Genomic DNA, 23,581 nt, shown 5'->3' on the forward strand with positions numbered 1-23,581 from the left:
AAGTGTGATATAAATGCCACATAACAGCGAGGGGGATAATGGGCTCAGGAGCAGTGTCGCTTTTACATTCGGCGTGGTTACTAATGGACAAGGTTAATTTAACCCAGCATTTCCTGGGACTCTTGTCAAGATTTCCTGATTGACTTCACAGAAATACTATTACACTCTGTGGTGCTTCCAGGTATTATTTTATGGGATACTTTTAACAACAACAATGACAAAAAAGAAAAATAACCTTACTCGAAAGAGCAAAAATTGTAGCTCTTTAACTGACACAGAATCATGGACGCCAAAGGAGACACCTCAGTCTTTGCTCTTGACACATTTGTGCTATAAAAAGCAGAGGGAGTTATGGGACGTTTCCAGCTGCACTGACTCTTTAATTTTTAAGGAGATTATAGTAGAAAATATTTCTCCTCTTATCTTTGCTCATGGAGGATGCCTTTAAGAGGATAAGAATCTTCGGTGTCTCATATTTATATAGAGCTGTTTGTCTAAATAATGTGAAGATAATTAAACATCATTTAATTTAATGGTTTCCAATAATTTGACCCAACTCTTCTAAGAAATCACACCAATAGCCAGACCATTTCAGGAGTGAAAGCCTATAGAATGGACTTTTCCAGCTGAGATAAAGATTTAACCATTTCGGACTTAAGAAATAAAGCACAAGCCCAATTATATGAAGCAGAAATCAAAGCCTGTGTACCCAGTGAGGAAAAACTTGTGGTCGGTACCTGTTATTGTTAGTGCTTCTTGAAAACAGGGACAGACATTCCCATTGCTTTCCTCATGGGTTTGAGGTTTTTTTGTCTCTTTTTTTTTTTTGACATGAATTAGATATGCTAAGTATTAAAATATTGTTAAAGGCAAAATGTTATTATACAAATGTAAATGGTTATAATTTTAATATATTATCTTTAAAAAATATTGCCATGAAGGGTTAATTATTCATTTGGGACTCGTGGTAAATCTTAGAGCCCTCCTGTGCTTCTAGATTTCTAATTTATTTTCCTTTTTCACTAAGTTCCAGGATTAGGTGCATTTTATGACACACACACACACACACACACACACACACACACACACACAGATATAAGGAGGCATTTCCAGGTTGGAGTCTGAGGAAAATAAGAAGACATTACATGGAATGTAAATAAAAATATGAGTAAGAATTTCAAAAGTCAGCCAAGAGCTCTGATGCTAAATTTATTGAGGCCACTGATATACATCATTATTAATGGCAGCAGTGGTGGTATGAAAACTACTTTTATATGTGAGGGCAACTGTCACAAGTTTTCAGGCCATTTTTGAAAATACAGTTGTGTGAAGTTTCCCATGTCTGACATTTTAGTTTTTGGTTTGAGAATTATTTTAAAAACAAACAAACAAACAAACAAGACAATTCAATTACTGGGTTGTTATTCAGACTACTGGACTCACTTAATATTCTTCAAGCAAATATAAGTCCAGAAGAATAGATTCATTCAATATCTAATAGGAGCCCAGCACAGAATGCTAATATTAGTGAAAAGAAATCAAGGTTAAGTCAAAAGCAAATGAAGTCCAAATTAAGTCCAACTAATACAAGCATTTATTTATTGCTTTTCGTATGTACAATTAAATGTGATAATTTATGTCAAGTAATTGGAGCAGTCTGACGTACAAGCCAATGGTACATGTACTCAATTTTATGTGAAAAACTCGGGGTTTTACGACTACAAAGTAAGACTTAATAAGACATACATCATGATTAAACAAGTATAGCTGGTGTAAGCAACAATCACACCAGTACATGAAAACCTAGTTGATTTTTGACCAGAAAGTAAAATGGGCAATGGTTGATTTTAATGGATCTTTGTCCTGGGTGATGTGCTCTACAAATGACTATTGTATTTTAGATACAACTTATCAAACATCCTCAGCGTAAGGCACTGTGAAAGTGCCTTACATAAACCACTATATTTAAGCTTCAAAGAACAGCACTGAAACAGACAGTTGTATCATTAACTACATTTTAGAGTGGACAAAATTAGAATGAAGGTAAGTTAAGTAACTTTTTCAAGGCATAAGATCATCTTCAAAGCCAGAGTTTGATTTCAATGTCCCCTTTCTTTCTACTTGGCCACACAGTGTTGCAACCCATTCCTCTGTAACTGAATGAAAAGGAAACATCACAGACTTTGTACAGGGCTTGCAGCAATACTTTGATTAATGAATTCTCAGGGAGCAAAATTCTTTCCGAACAATAACATATTTTAAAAGAATGCTCCTTGAATTTTTTGAGATGTGACAGCCGAAATTGCAGCTGTGTATGACAGAAATACCTCACTGCACAGTTTCTATTAGTCTTTGACCAGCTGAAGAGAAACAGGGCCCAGTGGAACTGAGCCTTTTCAAAGTCATTTTCCTCTTTGCATGTACCACATATTACACAGTTACTTTGTGCCAGTTAGTGTGTTAGGTACTATACATTCATTTATTTTAGTAATTTTTATCTATTTTTGAGAGAGAGAGAAGAGAGAGAGAGTGAGAGAGAGAGAGAGAGAATGAGCGGGGAAGAGGCAGAGAGAGAGGGAGACACCGAATCTGAAGCAGGCTTTAGGGTCCAGGCTGTCATCACAGAGCCAGTCTCGGGGCTCGAACTCACCAACTGTGAGCTCATGACCTCAGCCAAAGTCAGATGCTTAACCGTCTGAGCCACCCAGGTGCCCCTGAACTCATTTTTTAAAAAAAGGTATGTGACTTTATTATGTCCTGTTTTTACCATTTTGTATCCTCCCTTCCCCTGTGCTTACAGCACCCTTCGGACTCTCCGTGCAGAATCCGTTGTGTTTTAAGGACTAAGAGACAATTGCACTTCATTCTGAAGACAATTCTTGGTGTTGCCTCAACCAGTATTTGTATTTTCGAATCCTGGTCGGCTTACAGCAGACTCATTGCAGACTCATTGTAAAAAGGCATATTCCTGAGCACCACCTACATATTTTAAATCACTACATTTTAAATGATCATTCTAGTGCACTGTGCTTAGAAGCCACGCCTCTTGCTGGGAAGGTATTTTCTCTCTGACCAGAATGTAGACATCAGTTAGGAAGCCTGGTGGAGATAGTTACGTGGAACAAAATCATCCCAAGAATCATGATTCTATAGTCTTTCCAGGCCTGGTTGTATGCTGGGATTCTCTTCTTTATCCATTTATTCACTCATTTTATTTTCAGGCATTGATAGTTTGTTGGCAACAATGGATTAAGAAGCAGTCTTTGCTCTAAAGAGCTCACGGTCTAACGGGGAGACGTATCCATCATTCACTTAAAGAGTATCTCCTTTAGACTCGGGCAAGTGGGGCTCCAGTCCTGGCCTGTGTGCTCTAGAAAGCCTCACTCCTGTCTCTGCTTTGGCTATGTCCCTTCCTAAAGGTGGGAGGTTTGGAGAGCCAAGGAGATGTAATCAACCAGAGTTTGTCTCCCTGTCTGGGTCACACATTGGGCCTGGAATTAATTCTCTACACTGTCCTTTGTCTTAAGTCCATTTTCTGGACTGTGCTGCATGTACACAGTACAAGGCATGCACACGACTTGGCCTGAGGGATCGTCCTGGGGTAGCTGTTTGCATAATAGATGGAGCTTGGACAAGGCCGGCATGTCCGTGTGTGTGTGTGTGTGTGTGTGTGTGTGTGTGTGTGACAATGTGAAGCTATTGCAGCATGGAAGGAGGTTTGGGGAGGGAGCCGGCTATGCAGAGATGTTAATGTGGTATTCGCGTAAGGGACAGCTTTCCCAGTGTGTCAGGTTCTGGCCTTGACCTGCCAGGTGTTCAAGCATTCTAACCTTGAACTCAACTATCCAGAAGATACATTTTTCAGGGAGGTAGGAGAGAATATATTTTATTTAACAGTTTGTCAGCTGCGTTTGTAACTTCCAAATATTTGGATATGGAACAAGAAGGCTTCCGGTTCAAATTTTGCCCTGGGCCTTGCAAATATTTGGAGAGAGCTACACTTAGAATTAAGTGTAAGCCCTGAGAAAAGGGGTCACCCGGGTTGGATGAATTGGGTAACACCTGAGCTGGATGTTGAACAATGAAAAAAATGATTTAGGCAAGATGGATGGATGGAGGCTGGCCAGAGCTTGGAACGGGCAAGTGCATTTCATGCACGAGCAAAGGCAAGAAGGCAGCACAGGGGATGGGGTGTGTTTGAAACACTGTGTAGCTTGCTGGGACTTAAAGTTCAAGTAGAGCGGGCTTCACTGGAAAGCCAGTCATGTTGCGTCATCAGGTTCTCTCAGCTGAACAGTTCCTGATTAGTCTGAGGGGCTGCTGCAGGTTGTTGAGGTTTTAGGTGGAAAGGGTGGACAGGTTGTAATCTGGAGCTACTTCTGTGTCAACGTTTCTGCTTATTTGCCTAGCGAGAGGGGCCGGGAAAGGGACCTGCATGCCCAGGTTTTAACATCTGTTGTGATTTCTTTTTTTCATGTAAAATAAGTATATCCTTTTGTATTTAATTTTAGATCTTTCTTTTCTTTTCTTTTCTTTTCTTTTCTTTTCTTTTCTTTTCTTTTCTTTTCTTTTCTTTTCTTTTCTTTTCTTTTCTAAGAGGTTCCCTCTCCACATTGTAGTTGCCTCAGGCCCCCCCAAAGCTGGGGCCCCTTGAGTTCAATACACCTTGGAGAGATGAGGTAAAAGAAGTTGCAGAGAATAAGCCTTGATTTTTAGGGTTTTTAAAAATTTTTGGTCCTTTTTTTAATGGTTTTTACAAATCGTTCATTTATTTTAATGAAGGTGGTACAGAAAATGTCCATCTAAAACCCATATTCCCGGCCAGAAGACACAAATAAAATAAAAAAGAGCTGGGTTCTGGTGAACACACTTCTGCATGAATAACTTTATTAGCTGCTAATGAAAATTAGAACTTTTCTGGGATCTTCTGACAAGACTTTTCTTTTGTCTTAAAGTGCTTTCCCTTCAGTGAAGCCATCTTTGGAGTTAGTCTTCACTCTCACTGTCTCTTGACAGATGTCTTGACTCCAGTCTGATAGTTTTCTTCTTCTCTCTCTCTTTTTTTAATGTTTATTTATTTTTGAGAGGGAAAGAAAGAGCACACAAACAGGGGAAGAACAGAGAGGGAGACAGAGGATTTGAAGTGGGTTCTGGGCTGAGAGTAGAGACCCTGATGTGGGGCTTGGACTCATGAACCGCAAGACAGTGACCTGAGCCAATGTTGAACGCTTACCCAACTGAGCCACCCAGGTGCCCCTGATATTTCTCTTCTTTTGGTCCAGACCCTCGAATTTTAAAAGTAGCTTTAAGTTAAGGAAAGGTCATTTTTTCACAGTTTGGTTTTCTGAAAAACTTCCATCTCCCACTGAAAGTCATAGTCCAGGAGTGAGGCAATCAGATGCAGGAACTTCAAGGCCAACTAGAAAGTTATTATGAACACTCGCATTTTTAAAAATCTTTTTCCAGTCTGTGTTGAACACACAAAAGAACTATTTTTGAAAATTAAAAAAGATTGAGAATAAATAAAAAAATACAAAGAATATCTAAATCGTTGAGTGAGCCCTTGTTTGTTCATGATAAACTTCAATCATATCTTCCTTCATTCCCAGTTCTTTTGGGGTGTGATTATCAGCAATTCTCTGACCTTCAAAGAGAAACCTGAATGGATTTATTGGAAGCCCCTGTGTTTAACCGTATGTTTCTTTGAGTTTCTTGAGATGTGTTGTCATTTTCACTTTGAAGTGGATCTCACTGCTATCCTGTCCAATGACTTTGAGTTTAATGTATTCTCCTTCCTTCTTATCTCTCAAGTTGTCATTTGAAGGTTTTGCTTCCTGATCAGACATAGTGATGGTGGCTTCCCCCAGGGACTCTGCATAGCAGCAGCCTCTGGTAGGCAGAAACTTGCTCCAGGATTTACAAATCCCTCTCCCTTCCCCTGGACCTTGATTATTTGACTGGCCTGTGAGCCACGTAGGATTTTTAGGTAGACAAGTGATCTGGGTATTTCCAGGTTAGGTGTTTTCCAGATGCTGGATCATTTGGAGATAATAATTGGATTGGAGATTTAGTAATCCCACTGAGTCACGATATTTTTCTAAACTAGGCCAGTAGAGGAAAAAATATTTATTGAATAAAACTAGTAAGACTCTGTGTTTGATTAGAAATATATAGTAAAAGAGTCAAAGATGAATTTGAAGTTTTTGATTTAGGGATCTTAATGAATGTAGCACTGATCTGGGAGAAAAAAATATGTTCAGTTGTAAAGCATTGAGTTTACATCTTCATAGGGTGTGTAGGGAGAGATCTCTAGAAGCCAGTTGAATACATGATTCTCAAACTGTGGGGAAAACAGCTGGACTGGATGGAGACATCTACGGATATTGATAGGTTTTTGTTTTGTTTGTGTGTGTGTGTACTGACACATATTCACACATACACATATACTCATTCCTATGTACATTTGCATATAACTTCATGCATACATACAGATCTTTGTGAGTACAAATATATTTGGGAATGATCACACTAGTTGAAAGCACAAGAATGAATGAGGACAATCAGAGAAAACATTTAACATGAGTTCACCAGTGAGCTGATGACAGGACACTGAGAAACACAAATGTTGCAGCAGTGAACAGAGGAAAAGAAGAAGAAAAAAAAGAAAGAAAGAAAAAAGAAAGGAGGTTACTCAAAATCTTAGAAATTGCAGAAAGGTAGACATTTCCAGGAAGAAATCATTGACATGTCAATTAAACAATGGTTATAAAAGAGTATCCACTGATTTGGCAGCTAAGAAAGTCATTGGAGATTTCCTATGCTAAAAGTTAAGTGGGGACAAAAAGACCCTGGAAGTGGGTTGAGAAATGACTTGAAAATGAGGAATAGAGACTACAGCTTTCAGAATATAGTGCCTCTTCAAGATTAAGTTGCGAAGATGAGGCGATAGATCGTACTGTATTTCCAAGAGTATGAGAATCAAGTGAGTTATTTCTATCCATTCATTCACTATCTGTTGATCATCTGTCAATCTATTGTTTATCTATCATCTATCTGTCTGTCTATCTGTCTATCTATCTTCAAACTGAGAAAAACTTTAATATGCTACTGATGGCTCATGGAGTAAGATCCCAGAGAAACTGAGGGGCAGGAGTGACTCAAGAGTCTTAGCAGGACTCATTGTCTGCTCTATCTGGAGGAAGTGCGATGAAGATGGATGCCGTCAAGTACAAGTGTGTAGCTGGGGTTTCACACTTTGCTGAGGTGAGACATTATGAATAGAGTGAGTAGCAGCAAGTCACTCTGGTGTGGTTTCTTCAGAGACCCTCATTTCTCTGGACAGATATCACTGATGTGAGTTTGGCGTTTTGCTGGGAGACACAACAGAAGTTTATGGTTGCAAGGAATGGAGTGCTCTGGAGTAAGAAAATAGGCCATCGAAAGTATTATAAATAGGCTGTTCAGGTTCCAGGTATACTTTATCTTATACAAATAAGCTGTTAATCAGAAGAGTGATTATTAATTAATTATATAAGTGAATTATAATTAATTGTAATGAGTTATAATATAATTAATAATTAATAAGTGAGTTAATAAAGTGACTGAAAATGTTCTATTTGATAAAAGATTAAAAAGTTTCATACATTTCTGTGACATCCCTTTGCAGCAGGAAAGAACCCTCTTTCTCCGTTACTCTTCAAGAGGATGTTGGGATAGGACGCACTAAGTAAAGGAAGATTAGAAAGAGCAGTTAGAACTTTCTCTTATTTAGTGGATGGGAGACAGAATTATAAGGGGCAAAGGAAAAACAGTTCCGAATATGTGTTAGATGGTCTGATGGACACTGCATTTATCATCTTATGTAATCTTGCAACAGCCCACTGAAGTGGGTATACACGATCCCATTTTATAGATGTGAACGTTAATAAGTGAAGAGCTGAAGGGATCTAAGCCCACCGTTTGCAGAAGGAAAAACTGTGAACTTTGACACCAGGTGGAGCTGCAGAAGCTGGAAAGTGAGTTTGTGATAAACAAGTTTGCATACTTTATTGTGTTGAGATCATCACCAGCATATGAGCAAAATCTTTTAAATGATAGAGAAGAGATTCAGATCCTAGTTCAGTTGTTTCATATCTGTGTGATCATGGCGGGTAACCTAACCACTCTTTACCTGAATTTCCTCATCTATAGAAAGAAGGGGGCAAATTATCTCCTTCAAAGAGCTGTGTGAGGACATGAGGATGAAATGAAACAGTATGGATACAAGCATGTATTGCAGTTCCTGGAAGACTGTAGAAGGTTAAAACATTTGGTATTTTCAGTATTTTGCCTTCTTTTTTTTTTAGTGGTAAACCTGTATTGAAGGTTAAAAAATCTGGCTCTAAAATTTATTTTAAATTAGTTTATGCTGTTGCTAAGCTTAACTGTATCAGTAACTATTTACTTATTTATTTGATTTTTAGAAAGGGGACCATATATTGATAACTTTTTCCAAGGAATCAGAGAACACCCTTTATAGAAACTTGTCCTGTGGGCTCATGAACCAAATATGCTTCCCAAGTAGGTGGTAGATCCTAATTACAAACCAACCAAATATAAGGAAATAAATACTCTTAGTGGTGTTCAACTTTTCGACTTGCAAGTTTAATCTAGTAAAAGACAGTAACAGCATATAATCAATGTTAACAGGAATCCAATATATAAACAAATGGAAGCAGTAACTGGATTTTAATGAGACCAGGAAAACAAAGCCTGTCCCCAGCAGCCTCTTCGGCTGTTACATTACCACATCCCGACACTATGTACAATTTTATGGTTTTTATATCATGCAGTCTGTTGGAATCATGATTGCACTTTTCCATGACATGCCTCAATTCCCCAGAGGAAAACAGCAGTTGTTTTAAGAAAAAGCAAATAACGTAACATTTTACCAGCTGGAAATAAAATAAACACAAAAGATTCCTGTTCACTGGAATGAATGAAGGCCCACGTGGCTGACAACATTAAATTCATTGTTTAATATTAATGGTAAGCTTAGGTATGTAAAGCAAGAACTATTATTCCTACATGAATGCATTAGAATCAGACATAAGTGAATCTCAAAAGGAGAGGAATTTGGTTCATTTTCCATAAGTACCCAGAAATTCAGATGCTTATTTAAAGCTTATCTGAGCTACCTAAACACAGTTAAGTCTGCAGATCTTCACAGAGCAGAATTGCATGCAATATTGTCAGCATTTAGGCTGCTGACTCAGACACAAATATTGAGAAAGGAGTGTTCTATTGGTGTGCTGTTATTTCTAGACCTAACTGTTATTGTCAAACTAAAAGTGAGAACAATGAAATTCTTTATCCAACTCAGGATTTGAGTCCGTTGGTTCCTCGTTTCCCAGGATGGTAATTGATTCATAGTGACAGAGAATTGTTACTCTTAGATGTCTTTCAGAAATATTCAATGCTTTGTTTTGAAAGTTAATTGTGCACATAAGCACACAGGAACAGAGTCCTAACAGGCTCACCAGTATATGTAGCTATCATTTGAGAAGATGAGTTAGCAAGTTAAATGACTCTGATTATATTCATACTGGCTTGCTGTTCTCAGTAGGTTCCTTGCAATGCAACTGACATGTAGACACAGAAAGCAACAGCAGAAAGGCCTATCTAGAACAATTCTGTATGATTTAGAAAAGAGCAACAGACCCCCGAATAACACCATAAAAATTTGTTCACCATTTCTGGACAAAAATGACACTTTCAAAATCCTCTCTCAAACCTGTTTTTCTTAGGTGCTCCAATCTGATCACACCAAAAGCATTATTTTACTTACTCCAAAGGTGCAGATTTTCTGGAATGGACGTGAAATAGTGAAAGGAGGGACATCGGATGAATTGGTTTATTTCATACTGTGAATGGGGCAGAGTCATTAGACACTATAGGGACAGTCTACAAGGCCTCTGATTTTTTTCAGAGGCCTATTACTTGTTTGATATCTTAAACCCAAAACAAGACAAAACGAACACTTTATTCTATCCTAAATAGGAAGAGGAGTTGCAAATTTGAGATTAATATTCAATAAAATATCTGCTATTTATTAATCTTCAGTTTTATTATTTAAAAAATTCCTGCATTTGAAAACAATTTGTAGGTGACATTTTTCTCCTATTGAAGAATCCTAAAACATGCATGGTAATTGCTGAGAAATCATAGCCAGCTGTGACTTAAATTAGTTTTCTGCAGCCAAATAATGTCAAAAGGCAGATTATAACAATCTTAAAATATATTTATAGAAAAATTATACTTCCTTGTGATTGAGGCATCATTTTAATATGTTTCCTATAACATGGGGTTAGGTCTCCAAAAATAAGAGCGCTGAAGGCCTGGGAAAGTTTTGATTTGGAAAGAAATAGAGGGGTCCTGATTTGAGAATGGGGCATTCTAGATGCATGGAAATGTACTGACGAAAATTTGTTTGAATGTTTACGTGCCCAGCAGCTACAAGGATCTGAAATCCTGCAGCTACAAACAATAAACTGTGAGTGTTGGTCAGGGAAGGAGAGTATAATTCTGAGTATATCTAATTAGTGTTGGGTTTAAAGTTTGTGGCTAATGCATATTTGTTATTTCTTTTCATTTTTTTGTATAATGTTTCCATTCCTTTTTCAGATTTGTATATACTGCTGTAAATAACTCTTCCTTGTTTATGTTATCCAATAACGATTTTTCTTAAAAGGGAACATATAGAAAGGTACACACCATTTATTTTGGAATGTCTTTCATACTCTGAGTATTTGCTGTCAGGAAGAGGCATGGATTGGATTAGATCATTAGTGAAATATATCACAAAGTCTGCAAGTTAATTAAATATGTAGTAAATGACAATGACTTATGGTGATATGCTAAAGCTGTCTTAAATTTGCTCATTGTTAGGATTGCTTCAGATTTTTATTCTAAGAAAAAATTCTTAGATCTCATCTCTGATCTACTCTATCTTGCTCTTTAGAGGGGAGGGCTTGCAATCGAATGCTATTGGGTGATTCTTCTGATCAGGTATGTGTGATACAGATGGCATCAACTCAGGATTTTCAGACAACTTTATTAGGTGGTCTGACACTGGAAATACTTATTATGATAAAATATGTTCTTGAATTTGGTTTGTGTTGCAGGTTAAAGCATGTGTATCATATGGTTGAGGGCCAGTTAGTTCCTGCTTTATAGTTGTGGATTACACCCTTAACCTTGATTTGTCATCTTCTGCCCATGTGGAAAGGATAAGGATGAAGGAAAGATCTATTCAACAAAAATGTGGAGAGAAAATCTACTAATGTGTAGAAATCTAAAATGATTTTAACTAAAGCTTGTGCCACCTTTTTAGAGGGTCATTGTTATTGTCAGGCATGACAACAATACATTTAAGATTAGAACTTCAATTCTCAGGAGTATTAGAGTTTAAATATCTATATGATAAAATGAGATTGACAGTATTTCTGAATTCAAAATAAAATGGAAAATCAATTTCTTTTTTTAAAATTTTTAATGTTTTTTTTTTTAAATTTATTTTTGAGTGAGAGAGAGAGACAGCGTGAGCAGGGAAGGGTCAGAGAGAGAGGGAGACACAGAATGTGAAGCAGGCTCCAGGCTCTGAGTTAGCTGTCAGCACAGAGCCCGACGTGGGGCTTGAACCCACGAACCATGAGATCATGACCTGAGCCGAAGTTGGACACTTAACTGACTGAGCCACCCGGGTGCCCCGAAAAATCAATTTCTTGAAAGGGGAAAAAAAGAAATTTGAAAACAGGTCAAAAATTATCTTCATAATGTGATTATTATTATTCAAGGCAATATAAAATTATATGATGAAGTCAGGATTTATAATAAAAGAAATAGCTGGTGAATAGGAGGAAGAGGAGGCAGGATGTCAAAAAAAAAAAGAAGAAAATCAATAACAACAATTGGCTTAATTTTCCTGTTAATTAATATTTTTAAATAATTGTTAGCATCAGGTTAAGGAGCTGTGAAGACATTATTGCATCTTCTGGGCTCTTGGAGGTCTTTATGCAGATCTTTATTCTTACACCTGTCACTTTTGGTATTGGTATTTTTATATCTTCATCAAGCTTCTTGGCCTCCTTAAGACAAGAATTATGCTTTTAAAAATTTCTTATATCACCAGATATTAACCTTAGCAATAGCACAATACTTCAACAAATAAGTGCCAGATCAGATAAAAGATAACACGGTTCTTATCTATAAGGCTACTCAACAGAGACCCATCTGGAAGAATAGTTGTTCTACATTATTGAAGTTAGCTCTATTACTTTTAAGTTGTGGGCAGTTAGTAATTTAAGAACCGTCATTTTTTTCCAAACCAAATTTATTCATTACACATATCAGTTATTCTAAAATGATTTAAAGGCATCAACCATTGGATCTTATACGTGGGAGAAGCTGAGTGTCATCAGAAAGAATTAGAGAGTATTGGAATCAAACAGGCCTTAGAGACAGTGTAGTTTCAGGATTGTATTTTTGTACAAAAACGTTCCCCAACTCTGCTTGGAAGCATCTAGCACTCAGTTCCTTGGAGCCAAAAATACTGGACTCCTAGAACATTTTATTACAAAGAATTTCCTGCTTTTGAATGGAAATATCCCCTTTTCTATTTAACAGTTATCCTTCTACTATATAAAGCAAACCTAATCCCTCTTCTACACTGATGACCTTATAAACATGTAAGGCAAGTGTCCACACACCTGCAAGTTTTCTCATTTTCACATTTTTCTATATTTGGAAAAACATATTGCAAAAATCAAAGTTATTTGCATGTAAAGTATTATTTGCTGTGGTCACTGCTGTGCTGGTAAAGAATAGACTGGAAAGGCAGCAAAGATCCAGGAATTGTTTAGAGGAGGCTGTCTATAACACAACTAAACTGGGAAAGTGCGTTCAGTCTGATAAAAAAAAAAAGGATAAGTAAATATTATTTACTCATATTATTTTACTCATGTTTTACTGCATATCCTCATGTGAAGATATGTGCAGTTAGTGTTTCCAGTACTTTAAAAATAAGAAATGTTTCTGAAGGAGGAAATTTTAAGATAAATAAACAGGAATAGTATTTATACAATGATTGCAAAAATTGTGGTGAGAATCTTCTGAGAAGAATTATCAATAGATTCAAGAATGATTTAGGGGTGCCTGGGTGGCTCAGTTGGTTAAGCGTCCAACTTTGGCTCAGGTCATGATCTCATGGTTCCTGGGTTTGAGCCCTGTGTAGGGTTCTGTGCTGACAGCTAGCTCAGAGCCTGGAGCCTGCTTTGGATTCTGTGTCTCCTTCTGTCTCTGACCCTCCCCTGCTCACATTGTCTGTCTGTCTGTCTCTCTCTCAGAAATAAATAAAACATTAAAAAAATAAAAAAAGGAATGATTTAAATGCACTTGTTGGTGGCAGTATATAGGTTAGTGGTCCATGGTTTATGGATTTGTAAAGACTTGTTGTTAAAATTCCAGCCTCATCATTCATTAGTTGTATAATATTGGGTAAATTACTGATGCACTCAAAATTTAATATCCTTGATTACAAAATGGGAAAGATTATAATACCTATATCATGGGATTATTGCAAAGATTAAATGAATATAAATACATGGATATGTTAAATGTATATTAAGTATATAGGAGGCTTATCAAGATGATTGGCGAATTTCAGAGATCTACAGATATTAGCTATATGATCACTGTTGTTATTAATTGTCTTTACAGTTGCATACCAAAAGCCAAAGCCTTTTGGAAAAGATGAAGAGTGATTTTGGGGAAATATAAAATGCCATTTTTTTTTTCCTGATCCATTGTCACAGTGTCATGCTGGAGGACTCCAGTCATCATTTCAAAATACAACCCTCCTTGCCGGGTCACCTCCTCTAAATTTCAGAAACCTTGGTTTGCGAAACAGTCAATTTTACTGAATGCAATCTGGGATTAATACATAGGGAGTATAAGAAATTAGTTTTCTGAGGTTTTTACTTCTTCATAAAAGCACTGAAGAAACTTGAGTGAAAAATCAAAGAGTGAAGTTAGATTTTCACCAAGAAAACAAGTGGACTGTTTCTCAAGAGTCAGCAAAAATGGTGTAATCGTGGTCTGTCCCCTTCCTGACTGACTCAGAAGCTTCACTGGCCTGAGATTCCTGGCAACAATGCTCTCAGAAGACTTCTTAAATGCAAAAGCAGAATACTAGTGTGTTGCTTTACAGTGAACAAAGCAACTGGTGAACTGGTTTTTACTTATGGTCTTCTTTCTGGTCTTGTTATCTGAGAAATAGAAAGCATTAAAGGAGGTTAGTTTTATAATTCTATAGTAGACATGTAATTACATCTGTGCTTCTTCTTATTCTAGGATTCGGTGACTGATCTAACTCCTGTTTGACTTTTTCCTCCCTCCTTCCCTCCCTCCCTTCCTCCTTCCCTCTCTCTCTCTTTCTTTCTTTTAGTTTATTTATTTTGAGAGAGAGAGAGTGTATGCACACGTGTGTGTGTGTGGGGGGGGGTGGGCAGAGAGAGAATCCCAAGCAGACTCCATACTGTCAGCAGCGCCATGCAGGACTTGATCCCATGACTATGATATCATGACCTGAGCTGAAATCAAGAATTGGACCCTTAATCAATCAAGCCACCTAGACGCTGCTCCCCCATTTATATACACTCCTTCAAATAGGTTACAATCAAATTCTTTGAGTCTTCTCCTCAGATCCATTATGTACTTATTGTGTATTCTCTCTCACAGAAGGCAAACTTGTTTCTTCATTTTGGAATGGGGTAGGGTAGTGGTGGGTGTTGGTGGTAATAATCTTATTGTTAATTTTTTTCTATTATCCATAGGCAAATCTGACAAATGTATACGAAAGTTCTTTAAATATAATTCAATGTCAAATTATGTGTGCAAAGTTGTCTGAGATCAAATGGGCAAATCACACAAGAAACAAGTAGAAAGAAAAACTAATAACAACATCTAATTGTAGTTTTTCTTAGCAAATGCTGTTGGCAAACATTAATCATGCCATATTGACCATATCAGGGAATGGAGTACTTTTCACAAAGTTAACATTTTTGATTGATAGGATTTATATCAGTTCTGTCTCAGATTTTTTGTGGAGTCAGATTGAGAGAGAACTCTAAAAAAAACTACACAAATACAATAAACAGCATCTGTTAACTGCCATGCATGCATTTTCATGCTAATGAAACTAAGGATGAAGCAACTGGAGCTGGTCAAGTCTTACATTTGGGTCAAACTAGGAGGCAGGTACTATGACAAAAATTGTTACCAGATTGGTCATTAAATGCAGGTCAAATTTCCTTTTTATGTTTGATCCAGACTTGGAAAATAAAGAAGAAGGCAATAATTTGTCGAATTACAAAGTGTGAACCATGGCAAATATGTATGGCATTTCAAGTTGTAAACTTGGATGATCTTGTCCGTGCCATCCTTCAACATATAAACTTCAGTTTTAGTGACTTGAATTTAAATAGTAACTATGTTGTGAATGTAATGAGTGCTCTGTACTTAATCATTTCTCGTAATAAAAAACACTTTAAGTAGGATTAAGGGCCCCATATTAAGAGAGGTCCATTATTAACAAGTTTCACACTGCTAAATTACACCTAGAATATATTTCCTTTCTCCCAAGAAACTTCAGCCGTAAAATAAGTTATATCGACAGCAGAGGTTGCTGCATTTTGAATACAAATGCTGTGATTTACCTCCTAAGTACACCACATGAAGCAAAATATTGTTTTGCAAATCCAAATTTTGACTCAAGCTTCTCTTCTTTTGTAGACAGATGCTGTTCAGTGTCTGTGAAACCAATCTTCTGACTTTTAGTATCCATTTCTTCGTTAGAAAATGTATCAATTTTTAACAAATAAAATTGCCTGCCATTTCTGAATGTTATTTATCTGTTTTATTGAGCCTCATAAGAAAACAGAGCTGCAAGACAATTGAAGATTTTCATCAAGTTCTAAGCTCTCAAAACCTAGAACTTCTTCATTGTTGCTTCTGTGGCATTGAGTTCCATCTTTCAAATCATCAATATGCTTTAGTTGGATGGGTTGACTTTACTGAAGTAACTTTCTTAATCAACAAAACTTTGGCTGCTGAATATACTCATTTGCAGAAATATTTGTTTGCATTTTCTCTCTTATTTAAAAAAAATTCTCGAGCGGCTTAGTGATGAGAGAGAAGTAAATTTGTTTGTGAAATGAAGGAATATTACTCTTGAAAAAATGTGTGTGTGTTTGTGTGTGCATGTGCATGTGTGTACAGTAGTTTTTATACATCTAAAAAGTGTTAAATTAATGTTTTAAGAGTGCAAGATGGATAGCAAATATGAGGGCCTGGACTAGAGCTGGTAATATTTCATGAGTGTTTTACATTTAAGAAAATAATGTCATATATATGGTGTCTCTTTCATCTTCAACAATCTTGTGAAGTTGATTTCATTCTCATTTTATAGATAATGAAATAATATTTCAGAGGTGAACAACTTCCATTTTTTTGTTGCTGTCTTGAAACATTCATTAGTCAGTATTTTAAGCCTTTTTCTATCACCTCCAGTTAGTTCTATAAATCCTTCTACCTTAACTCTTTAAGTTCAGGTTAACCCACCAAATAATTACTTTATTTTCCTAGAAACACTTATTGGCCAAGGGACTTCCACAATGTGGCTGCTCGAGAAGATCCCGAATTTACCTATTCCCATGGATGCACCAAATCTACAGCTACAGATGGATCATGTCCCTCTACAAAGGATCTGAAAATTGTTTCTCTACAACAAGGAATAGAGACCATATCAAGATGATATGAGAGGCAGAGACACAGTTTTGCTAAAACCCCACCCCTGGAGCAGTGAGCACAATAAGAAGTGATCCTACTTCTAGTGCTTCTGACGAAGGAGCAAGGGGTTGGTGCCTCACATAGGTTACCCCAGCCCTGGGATCTGCACTGAATAGACGAGCTCCCAAAATATCTGACTTAGAAACCAATGAGGCTGATGTCCAAAAGACCCAAAGTACTATAGAAAACTGAGATTCCCTTTTCAAAGGGCTTGCGTGTGGCTTCACCTGCCCCAAGACTTAGTGACAAAACAGTTTGAAAAGTTCCAACTGTATGGGAGGAGATCTATTTGTTAATGTAAGAGCATCTGTTGTAGGGATAGGGAAGAGTTGAAACTCTCCCCAGAAATAAAGGTGCTGGTGGACACTATTTTTGTATGAGGCCACTTTTGGGCAATAGTCTTGAGCCACAGTCACCACAGGGATGGATGCAAATAGGCTCATTAGGCGACCCACCTCAAATTATCCATAGGCCCTAGCTGAACAATGGGCTACTTACAATCCGACAGTTACCAAGAAAGGAAACTACTATACATTCCCATACTTCCTCACCGCCCCTGCCCCATAACTACAGTCCCCCACTACTACCTCCTGGTGGTCTTTCCTTTGCTTTCCTGTCTGTTGCTCCCTTGCACTTTATTCAGTAAACTCCTATCTTCTTTTCTCTGCCTTGGGTGAATTTTTTCATCGCCCCTGCTGCTGGCCTTCACCTACCCAATTGGGTCACTCCACATTTTGCACTCTCCATATGCCCCACTAACATAGGTGTGCCAGCTTGAACACAGCCTCATCCTGCTGTCTTGCACAGACAGGTGAGGGTGAGTGGTCGTGGCACTGTCCCTCTGCCCTGCTGAAGCCAGAGGTGGGGGTGGTGGTAACAACCTTCTGCCCCCTGGCTGGGGACGGTGAATGTGACCAGTTGCAGCATTCTCCTGCACCCAGCCTAGAGCCAGTGCACAGGCACAGACAAGGCACTGCATTCCTGAAGCCCAAGAGTGCACTGTGTCAGGACATTTTCTCCCTGCCTCTTCGAAGCTGGGTAACATGCTTGCCCTCTATACTCTACAGCTGCCTAACTAAAGCCAGGGGGCATTTGCAGTCCACACAGGAGAATGATCCTTGGTAGCCCAGCTTTGGTTGCCAAGGGGGCTGGTGTTCCTGAGTTCAAGAGGAATGCAACCATCAGAATGACAGTTTTTGGCAGGCCACTGCACCGAGGGAACCACAGAGACAGCAGATTGAAACACACCCCCAGCTTTTATGTGAAAAAAGCCTATTCACTTAACCTGGAGCTTCAGCCTGAGGGGCAGGCTTCAGGTTTCCTACACATCTAGAGCCTAAGGAGGCACTCCCAGGGAATGTAAGCAGTCAGACGCCATCTTCATACACCCTGTTGGCCGCACTTTAACTTGATAAGACCTCCTAGAAAGGAGCTTCTACACTCAGCTGGAGCCCTGAGTTTTGCAACTGCACTTTCACTTCACCAAATCTCCTGGTCTGGAGGCCAGCACAGATTATAATTGTGGCCCCACAGGATCATGCATATTTCCATACTTTAGAAGCTGCTGCCTGAAGGTCTGGCCTCCAATCAGCCTAAAACTAAGTGCTGACTAGGTTCACTCCCTTTGTAACACTGACAGATCTTGGCATATCCTCAATCACAAGGACATACAGAGATCAGTCAGGCAGTTTAGATAATCACAAAGGTTTGAGAGGCAACCAAAAGCTAAGGCAACATTGAATGAGAAGTTTCATTACCTATATAAAGCCATTTCTTCAAGATGTAGAGGTAGCCATTTCACCTAATATATAGAAACAGACACAGAGAGTTAAGCCAAAATGCTAAAACAGAGAAATACATTCCAAATGAGAGAATAGGGCTAATGATATGGAGATCTCCTTAATGATATGGAGATAAATAATCTGCCTGATAAAGAATTCAAAGAAATTATCATAAAGATGCTCATTGAACTCCGGGGAGAAAAAATGAACAGTGAGAACTTCAACAAAGAGATAGAAAATGTAAGTAGCAGACACATGTCACAGAGCTGAAAGTACAATAATTGAATTGAAAAATACACAAGAAGAGTTCAACAACAGAGTAGATGAAGCAGAAGAATGGATCAGTGGGCTGGAAGACAAAGCAATGGAACTCACCTAGACAGAAAAGCGAAAAGAAAAAAAGAATTAAAAAGAAATGAAAGTAACTTAAGAGACATTTGGGATAATATCAAGTGGAATAACATTCACATTATAGGGGTCCCACAAGGAGAAGAGGGAGAGGAAGGAGCAGAGAACTCATTTGAAGAAATAACAGCCCAAACTTTCCTGATCTCAGAAAAACATGGACATCCAGGTCCAGGAAGTGCAGAGAGCTCCAAATAAGATAAACCCAAAGAAAACCACATCATAACACATAATGAAAATGTAAAAAATTAAAGATAAAGAGAGAACCTTAAAAGAAGCAAGAGAAAAACAAATTGTTACATACCAGAAAAACCTCATAATGCTATCAGCAGATTTCTCAGGAGAAATTTTCAAAAGGGATTGGTTTTACATATTTAAAATGCTGAAAGGAAAAGTTTGTAATCAGGATATTCTAGGATAAAAACCATACAAAGAAGGAGCCAAGACTATACAATAAAGATAAAACAGTCTTTTTAATAAATGATATTCAAAAAATTAGACAGCTAAAAGAAGAAACTGTACCACTATCTTACATCATATACAAAAAATTAAATCAAAATGAATTAAAAACTGAATGTAGGACTTCAAACATGAAAATTCCAGAAGGAAACACAAGCACTAAGTTCCTTGACATTGGTGTTAACAATATATATTTTTTGGATCTAGCTTTAAAGGCAAGGGAAACAAAATAAAATAAGTAAAAGTAAACTTTTGGGACTATGTCAAACTAAAAAGCTTTTGAACAGCAAAGGAAACTATCAGCAAAATGAAAAGGCAAGGTTCTGAATGGGAGAAGATATTTTTGCAAATCATATAATTGACAAAGGGTTAATATACAAAATATACAAAAAGCTCATACAGTTCAATGACTCCCAAATGAACAATATAATTACAAAATGAGTGGGGGATCGAAATAGACATTTTTTTTTTGTCTAAAGAAGACATACAGATGGCCAACAGCTACATAAAAACATGCTCGCCATCACCAATCATCAGAAAAATGCAAATTAAAGCCACAATCAGATATCACTTTACACCTGTCAGAATGGCTATTATCAAAAAGATCAGAAATAACATGTATTGGTGAGGATGTGGAGAAAAGTGACCCTTGTGTACTGTTGGTGGGAATGTAAAATGGTGCAGTTACTAGGGCAAACAGTATGGAATATTTTAAAAAAATTAAAAATAGAACTATGATATCATCCAACAAATCCACTATGGGGTATCTATCTAAAGAAAACAACAATGAAAACAACTAATTCAAAAGGATATATGGACCTCCATGTTCACGGTAGTATTATTTATAGTAGCCAAGCTGCGGAAGCAACCTAAGTGTCCAATAAAGGATGAATGGATAAAGAGGATGCAGTATAAATACACAATGGAATGCTATTTAGCCATGAAGAGAATGAGATCTTGTCATTTGCAACAATATAGATAAACCTAGAGAGTATTATGCTATGTGAAATAAGTCAGATGAGTAAAGAAAAATACTGTGTGTGTTTACTTCAATGTGGAATCTAAAAAAACAAACAAACAAATAAAACAGAGCAAAACCCAGAGACACAGATACAGAGAACAGATTGATGGTTTCCAGAGGGGACCAGGATTGGCAGTGGTGGGAACAAAAGGGATCGAGAAGTGCAAAGTTCCAGTTATAAAACAAATTAAGTCATGGGGATATAACGTACGGCATGGGGAATATAGTCAATGACATATTATTGTATGGTGACAGATGATCACCAGACCTGTTGAGATGATCATTTCACAATTTATATGAATGTCAAATCACCATGAAACTGATATACTATAAAATGTCAATTATACCTCAGTAAAAAAACCCACCTATCACTTCATAAAATTAGCTTATATTTTTCATGGTTTGAATATCTGCCTTCATTTGAAAGTAAACTCTATGAAGGCAAGAAATTTGTCAGCTCTCTTCAATGCCCATAACATTTAGTGCTTGGCATATAGCAATATCTCAATAAATATTTATTGACTGAAAGAACAAATGAATGAGCACCAACCAAAAGCTCTACACTCAGTGGAGCACCAAGGATGGGGCTCTGAGGATAAAATAGACATTGTTCCTGTTCTCTAAGTACTCACAGCCTAACTTGTGGTACATGACTGTGACCTTTTACTGGGTAGACTGAAGATACTTTGTATCGAGTCCATCATTCCTTCAACTTATAATTCTCCTTTCCCTGTCCTCCATACCTCCTATCTCCATACTCTATCAGGTCACCCTTATCATTAAGGTCCTTATTTAGATAGAAAGTATTTTATTTTGCTTTGTTTTCAGTTTCACAGCCCTCAACTCAGCAAAATTTGCCTACAGGATACAGGTAGCCTTTTCCGTGGCGGATTCTCTTTGGTTAGTGCTTTTCTCTGCCCTGTAAGGCACCACTCTTTCAGATTTTGAAAGGCGGAAATGGGAAATTTATCTTAATTCCAGTAATGATTTTAACATTGGGCAGATAGCCCAGGGTGCTTCTGCCTTGAGGCTCTCCCTCTTGCCTTCTCTTAACCATGACTATGAGGCTTAAGACATATGGGTCCCAGAACACGGAGTATCATCGACGGTGAAGTTCTTTGTGTTCCATCATTCTTAGGGACACACACCACATCTCTTCAGATTATATTTGTCCTAAACTACTAGAAATGGGGTGGGGTTGGAGGACCAGGAGCCCTGTGCCTGCTTTATGTTGTAGTTACTCTTAGGTGTGAAAGTTGGAAAGGTCAGGTGGACAATTTTTCTTTTCACTCAATGAGATCATAGGTTTATATTTTTTATGCTCATGTTTATGGACAACACAATATATTGTCCTGGTTGAATTTGACCACTTGATGATAATAGAATGGGTTTAGACTTTCTTAATTACAGGTTGCTGGGAGCTAAGTGCTACTTAGGCTCACTGAACTTCTCTTTCCTTATATGTAAAGTGGGCATATAAGTGCACCTACTCCATATCACTACTGGGGGGATTAAATGAAGTGATGAGTGTGACCAGACACCTCAACATACCACTTCAGATCCCCACCCCTGCCTCCACCTTCCCCTGCCAGCTGTCCATCTGTGATCAGTCCTGTGCAGGTGTAGCAGCTGGAAGGCAGTCAATGTCACGTAGGCACACCCTGACACCACCTCACCCCCTGCCTGGTGTGCAGCATTCACTGCCTGGCCTGGGTCTTTCTTCTCAACGCTGGGAAAGGGGGAGTTGCCGGACACTGCTCAGGGCCCGTATGTGCACAGCCCAGAAACACGAGGGAAGTCATGAGCTCTGTGGCAATCTTTGACGATTGCAAGATAGGGACTAGATGGAATGGGATAAGATCTGTCTTTTCACCTTCTGGAGAGGCTGCCCTGAGATACAGTTACAAAGCTTTGGGGAGGATGATGCAGTAAGCTTAAGTTATCAGTTACACTTAGAGGTGACTAGCCTGGTAACACATCCTTTGATCGGCTCTCTCTCCTTTACTGCCTCATTGCCTTTGTCCCTCACTGTTGTTCACTGGGATTGCATCCTTCATAAAAGAACCTTCGCCTCAGGCTTTGCTTTCTAAAGGCAATCTGAGACAGAATGTAAGGCTGGCTCAAAATAAGGGCTGTTTGCTATGATTCTTGTAAGCTACAACTAATGCATTAGTGATTGCTGATGTCAGTGAAAACGGGTACAGATAGAATTCTGTTTAACCAGATAGTTTTTATTTTCCAAGCTCTATGATCAGTTTTGGGCGATAATATACATTTTCGGGTAGAACTTTCTGAATGCTATCTACCTAGACAAAATTTATGTCCAGTAAAAACTTTTGATGGCAACTTAGTGACTTATATTTGCCTTTTGGTATTTTTATACAAAGCAGGTCACAATTTTCCAAAGATTCTATGACTGTAAAAAATATTTTTCTTAAAATTTTTAAAATGCTTATTGGGTTTTGAAGGAGGGAGAGACAGAGCATGAGTGGGGAGGGGCAAAGAGAGAGGGAGAAATAGAATCCAAAGCAGGCTCCAGGCTCTGAGCTGTCAGTCCAGAAACCAACGTGGGGCTCGAACCCATGAACTATGAGATCATGACCTGAGCTGAAGTCAGATGCTTAACTGACAGAGCCATCCAGGTTCCCCCGCAAAAATATTCTTCTTGAAGAAACTCAAGTGGAATGTCTCTCCTCCCCCTGACCAAGTTAACTTTCTGTATTAGAGCAACATACACATTTATGCATGAACTACTAGTGTGAAACCAAGAAAATTCTTGGTCCCTAATGCTAATTAATAAGTCTACAATGGTGAATATTACATAAGAACCAATGTTATCTCCCCTTATACATTGACTCATCAGTATGAAGGAAAATTCTAGATTGAAGTTAGATTCTTTATATTCTGCCCTACTCCTGGACTCCTTCTTTTAAGAATCTTTAAATTTAAGATCTTTTTTTAAAGACTCTAGTTTGTATGAACAATCTTATATCTGTCCTGAATATTAATATTAGAATGATACTCTGGTCTG

The 23,581-nt window shown here is 37.9% G+C and overlaps 1 protein-coding gene across 1 annotated transcript; it reads right to left on the reverse strand.

Moving 5' to 3' along the window:
- Window positions 1–5,543: 5,543 nt before the first annotated feature.
- On the reverse strand, window positions 5,544–5,846 carry LOC144224141 (small ubiquitin-related modifier 1-like). The gene is made up of 2 exons (XM_077754997.1): window positions 5,693–5,846; window positions 5,544–5,644 (listed from the first exon to the last, which is right to left on the reverse strand). Exons 1-2 carry the CDS (start codon window positions 5,844–5,846, stop codon window positions 5,544–5,546), a joined length of 255 nt encoding a protein of 84 aa, XP_077611123.1.
- Window positions 5,847–23,581: the final 17,735 nt, after the last annotated feature.

Source organism: Crocuta crocuta, unplaced genomic scaffold, assembly GCF_008692635.1.
Source record: "Crocuta crocuta isolate KB4526 unplaced genomic scaffold, BGI_CrCroc_1.0 scaffold52, whole genome shotgun sequence".
Classification (NCBI taxonomy): Eukaryota; Metazoa; Chordata; class Mammalia; order Carnivora; family Hyaenidae; genus Crocuta; species Crocuta crocuta.